The 18,972-nt window shown below is 42.1% G+C and overlaps 1 protein-coding gene across 3 annotated transcripts in view; it reads right to left on the reverse strand.

Moving 5' to 3' along the window:
- The window catches only part of TET1 (tet methylcytosine dioxygenase 1), a 77,474-nt gene that overhangs the window by 28,001 nt on the left and 30,501 nt on the right, over positions 1 to 18,972 (reverse strand). For all 3 annotated transcript variants that reach the window (XM_077183534.1, XM_077183535.1, XM_054637169.2), the window contains 4 exons: positions 14,340 to 16,857; positions 13,101 to 13,191; positions 12,405 to 12,498; positions 55 to 263 (listed from right to left, as the gene is read on the reverse strand). In XM_077183534.1, the coding sequence (XP_077039649.1) occupies positions 55 to 263; positions 12,405 to 12,498; positions 13,101 to 13,191; positions 14,340 to 16,857 (2,912 nt within the window). The remainder of the gene's footprint in view (positions 1 to 54; positions 264 to 12,404; positions 12,499 to 13,100; positions 13,192 to 14,339; positions 16,858 to 18,972) is intronic.

The following is an 18,972-nucleotide window of genomic DNA, read 5'->3' on the forward strand; positions in this document are numbered from 1 at the left end:
GCTCTGGGCTGCAGGTGGCCCTGGTGAGCTCCTCAGGAGCACAGCAGCACTCACTCTTCGTTGAGGGCGCAGCGGCGGCTGGTGGGGCAGCCGTACTTGCGCAGGCTCTGCCTCAGCTCCTCGTAGAGCGTGTCTGCCAGCAGGTGTGGGATGCCCTCCCAGGCCAGGATCAGGATCACGATCACGGCCGTCTGGCAGTGGTGCCCCGCGCGCTGGCGCACCAGGCACAGCAGCTTCTCCTCGTCGCTGCTTCTCCGGATCACCTGCAAGAATGGTCTGGGTTACTCTAAGCATGGGCACTGCCTCAGGAGCTGCTCTCCTCTGGCACAAGTCAGGCCTGGAAAAGCAAGAAGGAAAAAGGAAAAGGAAAAAGAAAAAGAAAAGAGAGAGAAAAAGAGAAAAAAAGAGAAAGAGAGAAGGAGAGAGAAGGAGAGAGAAGGAGAGAGAAGGAGAGAGAGAGAAAGAGAGAGAGAAAGAGAGAGAGAAAGAGAGAGAGAAAGAGAGGGAAAGGGAAAGAAAAAAGGGAAAGAGAAAAAAGGGAAAGAGAAAAAAGGGAAAGAGAAAAAAGGGAAAGAGAAAAAAGGGAAAGAGAAAAAAGGGAAAGAGAAAAAAGGGAAAGAGAAAAAAGGGAAAGAGAAAAAAGGGAAAGAGACAAAAGGGAAAGAGACAAAAGTAATAGAGAAAAAAGTAAAAGAGAAAAAAGAAATGCTGCCCAGAGAGTGTCCATTACTAGCAGGACTGGGACAGCATCACAGACCATCTCTGGTGTACAACGAGATTTTGTGCTGCTTTTTTCCCTGCAGTAGAAATAGCAGTACATTTTACAGGAGTAATATTTTAGGTGTTGTACACAAACAATAAAGAAGATGAATTGCAAGGAAAATAACCCCTAGAAGGACAACAGATCCCCTGAGAAGCCAACATTACCTTAAAAATACGACAGAAAACAGTGCCAAACACTCCAGAAGGCAGGTATGTGAAAACACACTGCCAAAGCACACACAGACATGTGCTAGGGCAGCTACCACTGTTACAGATCAGTATCTAAGATGGTTCCCACCTTGCAAAGAAAAATTAGAAGAATATTATGAAACAGACTGTGCTCTTAAGAGTGCTGAAGCTTTTGCTAACCTGTATGATACACAGAACAGCCTTATTCCTCACACCCAGACTAACCAGGATGGAACAGTACAGTACACCACTGAATAAAAATGGGAAAAAATTACAGTCCTATTCCCACATATTTAAGTTTTTGCCACAATCTGAAATAGAGCTGTATTTAAGACCACCAAAACCACATTAAAGCTAGGTAATACTAGAACATAATCTTTGAAAACAGGTTTATTTATTCATCCCATGTGTTTCAGCCAGCACAGCCTGCACAAAGCCTCCAGGTGTCAACTCTCCAGTGTGAAGCTTCCAGGCCCACAGGCTTGGCCCTCTCAGAGGCAGCAGAGGCTCCACCCTCCTCAGCCACAGGCTGGGGTCCCGTGTGGCTCTCTCTGTGCCCCCCAGGCCCTGCACTGCAGCCCCCTGTGCCAGCTGTGCTGCAATGCACCTGCTCCAGGCATGCAGCTGCTCAGCCAGGCCCTCACCCAGCAGCCCTCCACCAGCTAACAGACAGCACTGGACCAGAAAAGCAGAAGGCAACAGTTCACTTGCTCTTTCAATACCTCCAAATAGCTGAGCATTCAGGCAGATTCTCTATTGGACTGATGGAAAATCTGCTTTGCTGCCAGATGTGCAGCTGTCATTCATATGTGACCTCTTAGCCTGATCACCTCTGAATATCCAAGTCATTTGGACTCATCAAAGCACACTTGCAGTTCATCTGTAAATGAAAAGGTTTGCAACCAATGGGCAGCTGGAGAGGGATCTGTGCAAGCTGAGCAGGAAGAAGCAAGCTTAAAGTTTGTGTCAAGAGATAAAGCATGGCCCTTCTAAAGTCAATCATATACTCTCACAATCAGCCTTAGGATTAATGAGAATATGAGTAAATGCCTCTGATAGACCATTGCTCAAAAGGAGTCTTGGTGGTGACTCCCCAACAGTTCAGTATGTTTTATAAAGAAAGAAGAATAATCCAAGTCATTCACATTTGGGTGAAGTTTGCAGAAATCTGTTATGGCTGATTCACAATGCAGGTTACTCATGTCAATGTGGGTTTTACCTTGCTGAGGCTGCACAGTTCCTTCAAGCCAGAACAACTTCATTTTATTACTCAGTGTGAAATATTGCTTTTACTTTTCTTTTTTAAATTTAAAAAAAATATTAAAAGAATTTTTATAGGAAGAAATCTATAATATATAAATAAATATAAATATATAAAAATATATATAAGAAATTTCTAGGCTATAACTTCAATAGCACAGTGTGGTACTGTACACCATCAGGTTGCCCTTTTTAAGTTCTCTTATACCTTTAAACTAGAAAGAGTGTCCAGGAAAAATAACAAGTGAATACAAAGAAAATTTACAGTTTCCTTTAAACCAAGACCACACTTTTCTGGAGTTCAATGTAGCTGGAATTTGCTTCATTATGTATGGAGGGGCTTGACAGCTGGCCTGCAAGCAAAGTTGAGTTAATAGAAGAAATAATTGATGATTTTTGAGTGTATCTATAGCAAGGAAGAAGGCCATCAGCATTAGAAACAGATTAGAAAAGATACATGGAAATTTTTGTAAGCTACATGCATAAGTAGATGTGCATATGTGCCTTATTAAATTTCTGTAAAACTTTTGCCAATTATATTGATACTAATTGCTTTGCACCAATGAACATGATAAGTTATTGTGATGTAGTTAATGACTGAAGATCACAGTTTGTTAACAGTATATAAGCTGGAGAACACACAGAATAAAAACTTTTTTCTTCTTAGACCATAATCCCATGTGTGTATGTCACATCCAACCTAACAACAACAACTGTGTACATAGCAGAGAATCCAGTATTTCTTACTGGACCCCAAACATTTCAGAGTCCCTCACCTTTGAGGCTGCAAAGGGATTTATGAGTGGTGTGGATTTCATTGGAGGGTCAGGTTCCACCAGGTGCTCCCCCAGCTCCACAGGCAGCACTCGTGTCCCTGAGATCAGGCACTGCTCCCACCTGGCACAGGCACAGAGAGCCCCCCCTGCCCAGGGCCAGGGCAGCCAGAGCTGGGGCCAAGCTGCTTTCCTTGGGAACTGAGAATTCCCTCCATGTCCTACCCCAACATCCTCACAGAAGCACTGAACTGAGTCTCTCTTGTGGAATAGTAATAAATCTGCAGCAATGCCACCCTCAATGTACAGAAAAGCAGTATTGAGCAGGACAACTGAACTCTGGAGTGTTTCCTCAGGCTGGGAACAATGCAGAAATCAGCTGGCAAACCTTGTGTCCAAAGGTTTTTGGTATTACTCATGATTTCTGTGATGTAGTTAGCAACAGTGATAAAGTAAATAACTTAATACTTCAGTTTGTTTAATTTTGGTCCCTAATGAATTTAAAAGGCATGAGAAAGTAATCATTTGTTAAGTGGGGGATCTTAAAAGCTAGGTTTTTAGAATGGGAAAATAAAAACCTTTCTCCTGCAATTGCTTTTCCACACAAGCTAACCATGACTGACTGTGTGACTCACACTGAAAAAATAACATAATCAACAAAACAGACTTGTAACAAGTTTGTGAAGCATTATGTAACACTGAAATGCAACAAGCAATAGCAACAGCCTCAAGTTGACCCAGGGAAGGTTTAGATTGGATATTATGAACAATTTCTTCACAGAAGGGACTGTCAGGCCTTGGCACAGGCTGCCCAGGGCAGTGGGGGAGTCCCCATCCCCAGAGGAATTTTAAAGACATGCAGATGTGGTGTTTAGGGATGTGGGTTAGTGTGGGCTTGGCAGTGCTGGGTTAATGATGGCTCTCAGTGATCCTAGAGGGCTTTTCCAGCCTAAAGAATTCTGTGATGCCATGGTCAGCTCCTTGGAAGCTTGCAGGGCCAGAGCACCCCTGAGCTCTTTCAGGAAGCACTCAATGTCATCAGTGCCAAGTATCCACCAAGACTCCCACATTAACAATGAATAATCTGCTTCAGCTGCAGCACACAATGGCAGGAAAGAACAAAACCTACCAAACTTCTCCACAAAGCTCAACTGATTCCCACTGGCCCTGCTCTGCACTCAGGAACAGAGCATGAAGTGACAAGGCCACGCACTCCCTCACCTGTGTGTGAACACACCCATGGCTGGGACAAAAGGAGACACTGCCATGGGACACAGCCCCTGCACAGAGCTTCCCTGGAACACTCACACCTGGACACCCAGGGCCATCAGTACCATCCTTGCAGTTGCTCATTTGGGCAGGATGCTCAGTTATTTTGAGCATTTTTAACCCCAGGTTTGTCCATCCCTCTGGTGCTGTAGTTGTGCACCCACCCCTACCATGCACTGCAGCTATCCAGGTGTCCTTGTGGGTGTCCAAAGGAAGGCAGCAACTGAAGTAATTCAATTTATCAGCTAGCCCAGAGAGTCTCAAACAGAATCTGAGAATATGAGCAAGCCTTCAAGGTGAGCCACAGCTAACTGAGACACAAACACAATCAACAGCTCTTAGGGCAAAACCCCACAGCTACATCTTTTTCTACAGCCACAAAGGTCTAGGCTTACCCACTTTTCTTACCAGAAAGCATGAGCCAAAAACTACAGCATATTTACTGAAGAGGTGCCTTATCCAGCAGAATTTGTTCCAGCAATTTAGAAACAAGTTCTGGGATAAACAAGAGAAGTTCAGAATTTTCACACCTTTGCATAAAAGGATAGTCAAGAGACAGAAAGGGATTCTGAAATTGCAGAGTACAAGAACGAGGTCAGAGCAGCAGATTGTCCAGCCTTATCCTGACCCTGAGCCTGGCTAACAGCAGTGCCCATGGATGAGCAGCAGAAAAGGCACTGGGGTGTGCAGATGGTTCTCAGTGAGGGCAGGCACCCTCCAGCCACCCACCCAACAGCTCCGGGGATGTGTTCTCTCCCAGCTTTTTAAGGATTTGCCTTTTCTGCATTTCTCCACTCATTTTTAAATCCATGCAGCAATTTACCACCCAGTAAATTACCAGGAAAGCTTAAATGCAGATTATGTGCAAGAAAAACCCATTGCCTTTTCCTCCTGCATAGCTCACTCCTTGCCCTCTAGCTCTGATCCAGGATGAGCCTGGCTAAGACCTTGCTGTGCAGCTCTCCGTGTCCCTGGGGATTTGGGGGAGCCCTGCTTTCCTCTCCCTTGCCACCTGCCAGGCTGCCCAGCCTGCACCTGCCTGTCCCAGTCCTGCTGGGCTCTCTGGACATGGGGGACCAGACCTGGCCAGCCTGAGGGACAACACACTTTCCCCAGAGGCAGAAATATCATCCATGATTTCTCTGCTCCTCCCCAGGAATTCTCAGCTGTTTGTCCTGCTGTTTCCATCACAGCTGATGTCTAATGAATCGTTATCTTGAGCACGAGCAGTGCTCCATCACTGTGTATATGAAACCACAACACTGGTTTTTGGTGGGACTTTATATTTATTGAGTTTTAGCTATTATTTTAATGGCCATTTGTTCTGATGGCCATTGCAAGTCCTTCCTGCTCTTCATGATGCCTGTCCCTCCTCTTCATTATCCTAAACAACTTTTTATCATCAGCAGTTTGGCTCCTGTCTCCCACTTTTTTCAAACAATTTCTAAATGGTTTGCAATGAACAGCATCAGTAAAGTTACACTATCAATAAAAGCTGCTTCAGCTGTCCAAATGCTCGAGTTCTACTTCCTTGGCAGGAGCTCTAGAACAAGGAATAAGAACACTGTGAATAAAAATGTCCTGAGACATAAGCCAGTCTATCTAAATTAGCACGTACACCACTTGTGAGAGTAGCTAAGAGTCAGCCAGCTCAGTGCACCAGATGCTGAATTACCACATGGATGAGAAATTACTTTCCAATTACCATCACCAAAAGAGCTGTGTTAACTTTAACATGACAGAAACCAGACACCACTAGCAAAGAGCCCAACATTTTAACTGTGCTAAATACACTCCTGTAAATTACTGGAGAAACTCCCCCAAAACAACAGAACCAAGAAAAAAGTCGTTTTCAGGTATTTTTCATCTCCATGTGGTTCCACTGCAGTGTTCCCTCCAGCCCATTCTGAATTTCTTCAGTAAAATAAACTATGTCTGCTTTGCAGGGTATAAGCAATAGATTTGAAAGTGAGAACATACTTTAATGTTCCCTGTCATTTCCTGAAATAGGAAACTCATTTACAACACTGTGCCTTCAAGTCTTCTAACCTGCAGATTTTGCCTCTGTACAGAGCCAGTGTGTGGAGATGCCTCAACACAGGCCAAGACCCAACTAATTCCTTAATAATGAAGAATACAATTCCTTCCAGCAGTGCAGGGTGCTGTCCAAACCTGCTGCTGCTCTGACAGACAGCAGGACAAATGGCCAGCTTGTCACAGAAGTGAGTCTGCCCTCCTTTTCCCTAATTGCCCCTTAAACACACACTAAATCACATTTAAACTCTTTTCTTACTGGAAAATGTCACAGCCTTTTATTCTCAGCATGTCTAAGAGATATTAAAATGGAAATAAGCTCCACTTTGCTGAATCTTCTCTCCTCAGTGCTAGCAGACTACATCAAAGAGCTGGCTCTGAACAGCTGCTGTCAATCCAGTCCTGTGGAGCTCCTTAGTCATTTCTGCACCAGTATCACTGAGGTGCAATATCTGCAACACTTCTGCAGCTGTTCCTGGCCCTGGTGCTGCAGTGGTTACAGATGAGCAGATTGCAGCACACACAGGGGAAGTGATTTTTCTGCAACAAGAATCAATTCATGCCACCAGCACTGCAGAAGTGAGGACAAAACCCTCATCTCAGTTCCCAGGGCCCTTCCCCTCCTCACTCCCTCCTCAATCTTCCCCTTCTGCCACACTGCAGCCATGGAGAGCTGCACCTGGTTTGGTAGGAATGTTTGTTCAGAGGTGACATTGCTTTAAATAAAGCAGTGATAATATTAAAATTCTTGCTCCTTAATAATACTTAACCTTGTTTACCTTAACATAGCTATTCTCCTTCATTTTTACTTTATTACTTCTACTTGAAGAACAACTTTACTTCAGATGATGTTACAAACATTTCTGTCCAAAATAAACTCCTCTAATTCTGTATTTAGCTAACAGTGAAAATAGTGCCTGCACAGCTACACACACTATCATAATGTGGTACAACACTATGGCAAGAAAGTGATGCTCTAATAAAACACCATGGAAAAAAGTGAAAAAAACTCCACCAACCACCCTCTCTCTGCTAAAAATAATTCCCTTTAAGACTTCTCCTATGGAGTACATCACTTAATCCTAAAGACAGTTCAATAATTGAAATAAAAGCACAAAGTACAGCAGGCTGTTTAAGGCAGAGTGGAACTGCACTTACACCTGTGTCTAGGAGACAGTCAGGCCAGCAGAATTCACCTTCAAGTCTTTTGCAAATCTATTGTAACAACTCCCCAGTCATGTTCCAAATTACATGAGAGCTTCACCATCCCCTGCCAAGCAGGGCTGCACCAGAACTCCTGAGCCCTGAAGTGCCAGGCAGGAACAGAAATAACCATCACAGAGCCATTCTCCTTCAATGGATTACTAATATAATTAATAACTAACTGTACTGTAATAATAACAACAATATTGTTAATACTAACAGTAACAGAGAGTCAAAGCAGGACTAACTTCTCCATTTCTTCACTTTCTCAATTCTCACTTTCTCAACTCAAACCAAACTAGCAAACTGAAAAAAAAATCAGCTCTGCATCTATAGAACAGTTTATTGTTATTGAGTGTCACTCAGCACTTCACAAAATGCAGCTTCTGGCATTTGGTTACAAATTCCTACCGGTTCAGTGATCTAGAAAATCTTGATTATAACAGTGGGCTATCTAAGCATTACTTAAAAAACATTAGTTTTAGTGGCTAATACCAGGTTTGCATTTGTACAGGACTGTAATAAGGATTTTTATCTGTTTTTATTCCACCCCTATTTTTGTTATACAGCCTACTAATAAACAGCCAACATAAAAAAATTAAGGATCTGTCAAGCTATAAATAAAAAACTCAAAAAAGGCAAACAGTCCACGAAAGAAAGAGTCTAAGAAACAACTTACAAAAGGTATAAAAGCACCATAACACTCTATTTTCAAAGAAATCAGGGCTACCACCAGTATTACAGAATCTAAAAGGTCAACAGATCATCCAACTGTTAATAAAAACCCAAAAACCAAAACCAACCAACCAGCCAAACAAACAAACAAAAAAAAAACAGGAAAAAAAAAGGCATTCAGAGAAGATAAGGCTCAGATGTTCACAAACAAGGAGTTTGGAAAGATTCCTATGTCAGAAAAGCTTCACAGGGGACACACAAGAATTTTTTCCTGAAGTTAAAGCCCTGACAGAAGTGCTTAGAGGACAATCATAAAAAAACCCCACAAAACCCAAACCCCCATTCCCTGCCCCCAAAAAGGAGGAATTTGCCAAGTTCAGATGAGATGATGCCCACAAAAGAAACTCAAGGATGAAACAAGTGCAGCATTAAATGTGATCTGCAGTTTTGATTTTTAACACCTTATTACCAGAAGATTCCCAAGAGGACTCAGCTCTGGAAAAAGCCCTGGAAGAAACCCCTGAAGCCATGATCACATCAGCCTGGGCTGTCTGTGGGGGCAAGGCAGGCATCACTCAGGAATGCTGATGCACAGGGCCAGCTCCAACTTCCCAAATCAGCATTTCTGTGGCTCTGCTTTTGGACAGAGATGGGCTCTGAGCTGGGCATTACCATGCAGGAATGAGACTCTGGCAGAAGGATGGAAAGCGCTATGGAAATGCCAAATCACTGCTCTGCAGCAGTGAAAAAGCAAAAACAACTGCAGGGAGTGACTGGGAGTGGAGCACTGGCTGAAATCACTACTGCCTGCACTGTAACTTCCAGCATAAGGGAACAGGAAGGAAAGGGAGAAGAAGATGACATTTATGTAAGGCAACTGAACACACAAACACTGCCTCCAGGAATTACTGCAAACCAAGTGAGTCTTCTGGGAGGCATCTGCCCTGCTCTTCCACCTTGGTGCTACTGATCAGCCACAGAGACACAACATTGGCAAAAAGAACCTCAGCCTGGCCTGGAGGGCTTTTGTCATTTATTCTCCCTCTTTTTTTTTTTTTTTTTTTTTTTTTCCCCAGAGCTGGAGCCTTAAAGATTGTATTGCAACTCCAAATGAAGGCAAAAGATAGATAGCAATGATACCTTAGGTGATCCAAGTCAACATCCACTGAAATCAGGAGAAGGAACCCACAGGAAATGGATTGAATCCCAAATCTCAGCCCCCTGTGAGGTCAGCACTGATGGGTCTTTGGCTTCAGTGCTGCAGGATGATGCCTACAGTGAGCTGCTCATGAACCACCCACTAATTCATCAACCCTTTCCCATCAACTGAGGTAACTGTGAATTTACCCTACCCAGAGCAGGAGAAAACCAAACCCCAGCACATGTGTTAGCAGCTGAAGCTCTTGAGCCAACAGTGGGACAGTGAGTGCAGGCACCACTGGCTGCTCTGGGGATGCCCAAACAGCAACACAAAACCTGTCCTTACACAAACAGGCTGCTCAGGGTGACAGGCAGTCACTGCAGACCTTCAGAGCTGTCTTTTCTCTAAAATACTACACAGCAGGATGATGAGCTGCACAAAGCACAAGAAATCCTAACAGAAAAGAAGGAAGCATCCACCTACCCCAGCAAGTGTCCCAGGATGGGAAGGTATTTTATTTTTGACACACACCTGTCACCTACACAGACATCCACACATTAGAAATCTGTGGCAAAACTCTATTCATTCTGTTTTGACAAACCAATGAAACAACACAATTTGGGGTTTTTCCTTCTCCCCCATCAAAGGTCAAGCAATGTTGCTGCTGCCTCATGCAGTGAAAACAATCAGAAGCTCATCCCCAGTCCATGTGGGTGTCAGCCTGACACCTACACACTGAACAGGCACAAGGTTTCCAACCCTGGGCAATATTTACTGAAAATGTTTAACTAATAGGAGCATTTTGTTCATGTGCAGAGGGGAAAAGTATCACCCTAAAATATAATACATTAAAAATGTATGATATTTTGTAAAAATAGAATGTATTGTAAAATAGAATGTATTGTAAAATATACAATACAAAATGTATTGTAAAAATATAATGTATTTGTAAAAATACATCTCTTTTGTATAAAAGAGATGCTTGGTATTAAAAGAGTGAAAGAAGTAATTCTGCAAATTTATGGCAACCTGAAATCTAAGAAAAGAGTCTGTCCCAGAAGGTGTTTAATACACTTAAGAGAAAATAACTTAGGAGAAAATCAATATTATGGAATAGAGTCATTAACAGAAGAATGTATGGACACAGGTATTTCAGAAAGCCTCCTTTAATTTTAAAATATTTCTAATAAACCAAAAAGATAAAATAACCTAGTGGAAATAGGGAAAATTAATTGGGAAAAAATAGTTTAATGTGATCAACAGGTAAGTTCCATTCTTTTATCCTGTTTGCTTCAGCAGAGCTCCATCCCAGCAGAGTCCCTGGGGACCCCTAAGGGCAAGAGCAGAAATGAGTCTGTTCCAAAGGACACTGGAAATGAGTAAGTGCAAGTCCCTGTGCAGCTGCAGCTATCAAAGAGCACAGCAAACCTTTTCCAGCCACTTTGAAACAAATCTCACCATCCAGTTTCTTTGCTTATAGCCAAAACCCAAATATGCTCCATAAAAGGATTAGAAGCAGCACTGCCTAGAAAAATTAATGCAACACATTAAGAATATCAACCAAAACATGGATCTTATACAAGATGAAACAGTTCTACAGCTGTCAGGGATTCCCTTTCCTCTCCTGTCCTGAGCAGTCACACACAACAGCAGACTTGGAAGAACACATGAGACAAAGTCACTGCTCCCCAGAACTTCAGCTGAATGAACATTCAAGCTGTGCCTCCCAAACATTGGACATACAAGTGGTGAAAATCTCACTGGAGAGCAGGTCCCCCCAGCTCACAGCAGCCCCTCCACAGGCACCCCCAGGGATTCCTGACTGTCACACTGCACACTCCTGTGGGCACCTCCAGCCATGCTCACAGACCATCAGTGCTGCCCTTTCTGCCTTACACAACACACAGTATGCTGATACTGGCAACAGGAAAATCAAGGTAAGATTTAGGTTAGCTTTAAATGCCTTCCTCCTTTTATATGCTCACAAGTCTGTGGTACAATTTCTAGCTCCTGTCCTCTGTTAAAACTAAGTGTTTTACTGAGCTGAAGCACTGAGAAAAATCTTTCCATTCTTTTTGGGGCAGTTGCTTATGAAATTAGTTTAATTTTTTTTTCTTGGATACCGGATTTGGTATTAAATATTAACTGAAGCACAAGCACATATGTGATTCCCTTCTGAAAAAACAGTTTATGTATTGAGTATAAGAAACACATTTTGACTGTTCCAAGCACAAGCAGTAAATGTTTAACATGCAAATTCCCTCCCACACAATATGCAATAACCTTATTTTGGCACACAGTTACAAACACTACCCTACCAACTGTACAGTTACCTTCAGTGTTTTTTCAATCAACTCTGAAATTCCTAAATACAGTAATACATTTTTTTCTTTTAACAACCAAGTTCTTTCATTATTTTCCAAAACTCAGTTTACAAGATTTCCAGTCTACTTTTTACCTCCCTCAGTGGTTTCAGCAAAGATTAAGGACAATCAATTCTTTCCAAGCTCTCTCCTGGAGCTTGTGTCTGTTACCTCATTTCCTGGCTCCTATGAAGCAATGTGAGACAAGACTTTGGTGAAAACTATCATCATAACATTTACATTTTCAAATACTGAGTTCAGTTCCTCAAAAATAGCAATGAATCCCTTGGCATATGAGACTGAAATTCTACCATCACTCTCTTTTCTTCAAGTGGTCATGCAACTGAGAAGGGTTTTTAAAAACATTCCCAGACAGTTTTCCAACTCCCCCAAGCAACCATCTCTTCTTTTCTCTCTTTCCCAATTCCCAATGACATATTTCACAGAACACTCCAGCTCTCAGACACTCTCAGGGTGTTTCAACCCTTGTTCATCCCTGCTAGCTCTGTTAAGCCTCTCCCTTTCACACTCATTCAAACCACAGTACATAACACACAGCACCATACCTTAAATTTAAACAAAAAAGAAAAATTGTTTTCCTTCATCATTCAGGCAGACTTTTCAATCAATTAGAAATCAGATCTTTATTCAAGATCAGATTAGATTTGAGGTCAAGGACTACACATCATTTGAAGCCACACAAAACAACTTTATTGATTTAATATAAAAACTTACCCACTTGGCAATTGGACACCCCTGAGAGCTCTTTCCTTCCTTTCCTGTATAAACCACCACCTCAATTCTTACAGCACTTCCTTTTGCTCCATACCTGCATTGAAAAAAGTTCATGACTAAAACAAGCTACTATAGGCAATTTTAAAAGATGAAACATTTTCAATAAAAGATTAATGAATTTATTTTTACTTAGAACAGAAGAAAAACAAAATATTTATAAAGCAAAAAAAAAAATCCTTTTAATTTAAAACCCTACTTGCCAGAGTAGTTTTTGACATCTCTCTTCTGACAAACTTCTGCCACTAAGGAAATGTTATCTGCATATAAATCCTAGTGCAATCAGTCTCTATTATGACCTTGTTTTTTCCAGTTTGCCACAGCTTCTTTACAGGTAGGACACCAGAAAACCTTACTCTGCCAGCTGCTGATCTCTGTCCTTCCTATTGACTTCCAGGGCACCTCAGAACACACTGCACTTGACCTCCAGCCCTGGGCTCAGAAAAGACACACGAGTTTGGACCTGCAGTGCTCATGCTCACCTCATGCACATCTGAACAAGAAAACACTTCACAAATGAGTACTGACAAAAGTGCAATAAAACAAAGCTAAACACAGCACTTCCTTTCTTAGAGCTCTACTTCTTCCCTGTTTAGACAGTCAAAAATGCAATGACATTAAAAGCTGAATTTTCCTCACCTGTTCTCCATAATTTCTCTCACAGCAGCAACACTTGGTCCTGTCCCGAGGTGTGTGTAATAGGGGCCTTCATCTTTTTCTATAATTTGCTCTGTAAACAGGTAAAGAAAACTATGTTGGCACATCCAAAAATTTATTTACCCCATTAAAAGTAAACTTAGAAGCAGTTTACGGAAATGCCTTCTAATTAAATTAGAACACAAAGTTTGAGCCTGAATAAAGAATATGACAGGCTTTTCTCTTCAGACACTTTGAAATTATTTTATGCTCCAATGATTCTGCTAGCATTTTTTTAGTGTTATGAAGTAAAACCCTAATTAAAGAATGCAAAACATTGCTGTAAAACTTTCATTAGAGGAGCTGGCATGTAGTGACTACATAAAATTCCCAATATCCTTGTTGGTAGGAACATTATTAATTAATTTCAGACAAAGAAGAATTGAGGGCAGTAAAATAAATTAACTGACAGTCCTATCCTACAGAACAGAAACCATAACCCAGACCTCTAAAGAAGCCCTCTGTTGATTCAGAGCATGCAAGGCAAGGTGAAGATCTGCCTGCAGCCCATTTGCTGTGAGGCTCTGACCTGTCCTTCCCCCTGGGTGCCTCCACAGTGACCCCACAGCGTGTGTGACACCCTCAGCCAAGCCCTGTCTGCACAGCCCTCCATGCCCAGCTGGCTCTGCCATCTCCTGCTGCAACAGAGGCACCTGAGCTCTCCCATGTGGCCAGAGGTGTCAGGAGCCCTAGGCCTGGACTCTTCCAAGCCATCAGGACTGACAGTGGCAGGAGCAAGGCCACCCCAGCTATGCTCTCCTGCTTGTCTAACAGATCTTTAAGCAACAAGAACAATACACTGGGACACTGCTGCCAGCCCAGTCAGGTACAAACCAGTTCTAGACCATCAAATTCATGACCTGAAACAATACAGGTAGGTGCATATAAAGCACAAGTCAGCAATAGCAGACAGAAAAACTCCCCTTCCTCCAGGTTTAAATTTAAGTGGAGGATTTAAACCTGCCAGGTGCAGTACAAAACTCAATTTTGCTGTGCTCTGCAGGCCCAAAGAACACCAAGCAAAAGTTGCAAAGAGGGGAAAGAAAATTTCCTCCTGTCTTCTACTGGTGAAACACTGATTCTTGTGCAACAGCTGTCACATACACTTCCTCACATTAGAGGAAGCAACGTGAGCACACCTCCATCTGAAATGTACAGGCAAAAGTTAGCAAAACCACTTACCAACACAGTCACAAGTTGGCAATTCAGATTGTCCTTTTTTGGTAGGTGTGTCTATTAAATTTTTTGTAGGGGTATCAAGAAACTTCATAGGTGATTCAAGGAAACTGCTGAGCGTGTTTTTTGCTGGGGAACACCCTGAGTCGCCTGTGCTCGGGGCGTGGTCAGTACCCAATCTGGTTGATGTCAGAACGGTCACCTCACCCACACACTCCATATTCCTGAGAGCTTCAGCAGAAGCTGGCACCTGGGCCCCAGCACAGGGAACAGGCAGCACCTGGCACTTCGGATCTACCTGCTGAACATGGGCTTTGTTCTCACTACACATCTCCTTAGCTCTCAGGTTAGACCGGTTAAAACTTGGTGGCAAAGGATGCGCCTGACTGACATTTGCTGTTTGCTGTACCTGAGAATTACATTTTTCTGTAAACATCTGTAGGTTTTCAGTTGGCCTTTTCAACAAGGATGCTGTTTTCAGCTGAGAACCAGCCAGAGGATTACGGGAGGACAGGTCGCTGTGTTGGCTACGTGCAGCAACTTCATTTTTCATTGGATCAGCACCTAGTGGGCCACTGGAGCCCACAGTTTTCATTTGCTCATTCACCACTTCACAGCCAAAAAACCTGTCTTTTTTTTTCTCCTGCGGTGCCTCAGGTAAACACCTGTGGAATTTTATCTGTGCTTGTGGAAGAAATAATCTAGTTTTTTCTTGTGATGCTGAAGTGTTTTGACTGAGCGCTCTCTGTACTTTGGTTCTCGGAGATTTTTTTTCAGATGGAGCTACCCTGGAGTCCTGTGGCATGGTTTGACCAAGCTTATGCAGTTTTGATGATATCCAAATGTCCTGCAATTCACTATGCTGGCATGACAACAGCTCTAGCTGGTTTGGATTATTTTGTTGATAGCGTGCTTCTGGAGGCTTCTTTTTGTGTCTCGGTTTCCATGGCACACCATTTCCTTTCTTATTGGTTGCTTGCTTTTGCTTTAACAGTAAGGAACTATAATTACGCCTAAAAAATACAGATTCTTTTTTCTGCAACACTTCTTGGTTATATTTTGGCTGCCTCTCATGTGATATTAGATTAAGCAGTGATGCCTTTATGTTGTTCTTCTGCTCTGGATTCGCCTGGTTTGATTCAATCAGGGCTGCCAGTTGAGTTAGCTGTGCAGCCACATCCTCTTCATCCTGGCTGTGAATTCCTCCTTCTTTAATCAAAGAACCACCTTCCAATTTCAAATCACTACACGATGGCTTTTGCTCCAGCTGGCCAGGAGCTTCCAAGTTGTTCCCTGTATGCTGCACATCACATGAAGCACTGCAGAACCCTGTGAGGGTGACTGGCTCATGAGCACAACTTTTGTTGGAATCGTATCCCGAAAACGATGCTGCACCAGATGTTAGGTCAGATAAAGTTTTGGTATCTCTTGAGGGTAACTGTAAATTATACATCTCCCCAGCTGGATTGGCAGGTTTATCACACAATTCAGACACTGAACTTTGGCCATTGTATAACACTGCCTTATTAGGGAGCTGCTTCTGCGAGTGAGTGCAGTGAGCCAAGAGCTGTTGCTCATTCTGTAAGTAAGTGTCTTTGATTTCTTGTAATGCAGAGGATGTAAAGGAGGATGAGATATCCCTTTTAAAACTGTGGAGCAAGTTGGAAGTTGTTTCTCCTGTATGTTCAATACTTTCACTTTTAGCTGGGGAAGTTGTTTCTAAAGGAGCTTCAGATAATTGTGTTAAAGCTTCAATAGCTACAACCTGCTCCAGAGTTAAATTTCTGGTTTTAATCAGGGACAAGAAAGTGGGCTGGAGTGCAGTATTCTCAGGCTGTGTCTCCACACTTGGTACTGTAAAGCCATCCTTCCCTGCCTGCAGCTCCCCTTCAGGCAGCAGAGGACAACACAAGCTTTCTTGCACATCCAAGCTGGAACCTGTCTGCAAAACTGACTGATCAGAATACTCAGAGATGCTGAAGGTGCAGTTTTCCTCTTTCATTAAAACATTCCCTTGGTTTTCTGGGTGAACACAGCCAGTGCCACTTGTCAGAGTGCTTACAATGTTATTCAGAGTGCCACCCGTTGGCCATTGCATGTGGGAGCTGCTTGTCAAGTCTGTCCTTTCCTCTGCAGGTACATTGTTCAGGGAAGCAACTGCTTCTGGTGGTGAATAATGCAGGGTGTTGATGCCATTTCTGATGGTGTGCACTGAGGGTTTTTTTGGCTCAGGGAAGGGGCAGGGAGAGGCTGCCCTGTGGCTGTGCTCGGCGTGGTTTGAGTGTGGGGTGCCCGTCACGGCTGCGTGGATGCCACCGTTGACGTGGGCACCAAAGGATGGCTTCTCAGCATGTGCCCACTTCTCTGCCTCCAAGCCAGTCATGCTCTCCTTCTCCTTACACTGCACATGTTCAATGGGTACTGCTTGCTTTGTCTTCACCCTGTATTTTTCACCATGACCACATATACTGCATTCCATGAGTTCTGGTCTGCGGCCATTTACTGCTTTGTTTTCTAAATTTGCCTATAAAACAACAATAAAAAACCCTTGTTGTAACAGCTGTTCAAAGCACATTAAAAATAAGAAGCTTCATATTTACAGCAATTAAACCCTACTTGGACAGACACAAGGAATATCCTAATTAGGCACAGACATTGGAAAATAAACAAAACAGGAAGTTATAAAATAACCTGAAGGCTAAAGACCCTATCCATTTTTAGAGCTATTTTCCCCCACTGTTGAAGGACAGAGGAGGAAGGGAGACTAATGAAATGAATAGTCAGATAAAGGATGTTAGCATTTAGAATGAAATGTAAGCATTCCATTTTGAATTAATTTGGATGAGCAGATTAAAAAAGGGTAAAAAAATTATGTTAAAAGTAAGACTGAAATCCAAGGGATTATATTACAAAGTTCAGCAGTAATTTGGCATAATCACATTCATTTGGCTAGACCAATAAACTGGCTTAACCAACACCACTTGGTTGGATACTCCAGCTAATCCTGAAAACCAACCATTCTTGCTTCAAGCCCTTAAATAATTACAAACCTTAATTTCATTAAGCAGAAATGAATAGAAAGCCAATTTACATCAGTTCACTTGGAAGTTACTCTTTAAACAGTTGTTTAGCTTCTGTATTTAGATGGAAATTTCCAGGTTTCTCCACAGTCTCTCATGTAAGCTATTCAAAACTGTATTTTAGTAAATGCTACATTTTAATGTTTTGTTAAATATGTTCTTTATCTTCACTGATATTATACAGTTCATGTGGTTGAAGCAAGGTCAAAATCTAGACAGAATCAGAATATTGTGCCCTGGAAAGAATATATATATATATATATATATATAGATATATAGATATATATAGATATATAGATATATAGATATAGTATTATGGATATGAAGTAAGGAGTTATACAAAGTAAAAAGAAAATGAATTAAGGCAGAAACTTATGCAGAACAGTAAATAAGGCAGGAATTCAATTTTTCTTACGCTATTCAGATTTTATTCATATTAAATTTCCTTTAAAAATAATTTTAAATCACAGTAGATAGTGCTGTTCCTTTATCTGATTTAAGAGTTCTTCAGTCCCCTGTAACCTTAAGCTACACTTAAAAGAAAACCAAGACTGCTTTTCAAATCAAGTATCAGCAACATGGGGCTAATTAATCCTGTGCAGGCACAATACCTCACAGTGCCCAGAAAATCCCACCACTATGAACCATTCAGTTAACTCAGAGATGGTGCTGTGCTCATACCAACAAAGGCATGGACTTCTGACAAAACTCGGGAAAATAAATGCAAAATAGATTTATGATTAATTATACCATCAGATGGAATTCTCACAAATCCCCAGACAAAACAAAGCAGCTCCATCTGGAGCTCAGTGGTCACCTTGGAACTGATAAAACACAACCCCAGGAATCCACAGCACATCCTAGATGTTCTGAGAGGCATCCTAACTTCTCACAAAATGTGTAAAAACATGTCCAACACCTGTGCAGCTAAGTCAGTATTATACACACAAAGATTCCTTATTAATGTCTTTTCAGCAGCCCCAGATCCTCACTAATGGTCAGTGAACTGGAGCTCCTCTGGTTCCTGGTGAGTGATTCCCAGACTCAGGAGGGCACTGAGCACTTTCTAAGGGATCCACAAAAACTGAACAGGTTCCACCACTCTGTCACTGGCAGGGGTAAATGCATCACACAGGTCTCTGTCACTGTACCAGAAAATATTTTAAGGGTCCACCATAAAAGAGTAAAACCCCACAATTCTATACCTGCACAAAAGCTGAATTGCAATTGCCTTAACTTCAGAAAGAAGCAGAATTGTTGCTCTTTCTTAAGCAAAAGTACATCTAACATCTCTACCAATCTAGAAGATTCCCAACCATGTAAAATTTTTATTAAAATTATTTAATCAGACAATGAGGAGGCTGTGGACATAAAATCAAATAGATGAAAACTAATCCCCCATCAAGTGCACATTTTCAACACAACACCACATTTTGTATTCCATTCATCATTATAGGAATTGTTCACTACATTGAAGAAACTAATAACTTAAGTCTGGTAATTTGGGAGTAGTAAGAGGCACAGGGAAGGAAGAGGCTTCATCCACAATTAGCAGAGAT

This window comes from Agelaius phoeniceus, chromosome 9, assembly GCF_051311805.1.
Source record: "Agelaius phoeniceus isolate bAgePho1 chromosome 9, bAgePho1.hap1, whole genome shotgun sequence".
Lineage (NCBI taxonomy): Eukaryota > Metazoa > Chordata > Aves > Passeriformes > Icteridae > Agelaius > Agelaius phoeniceus.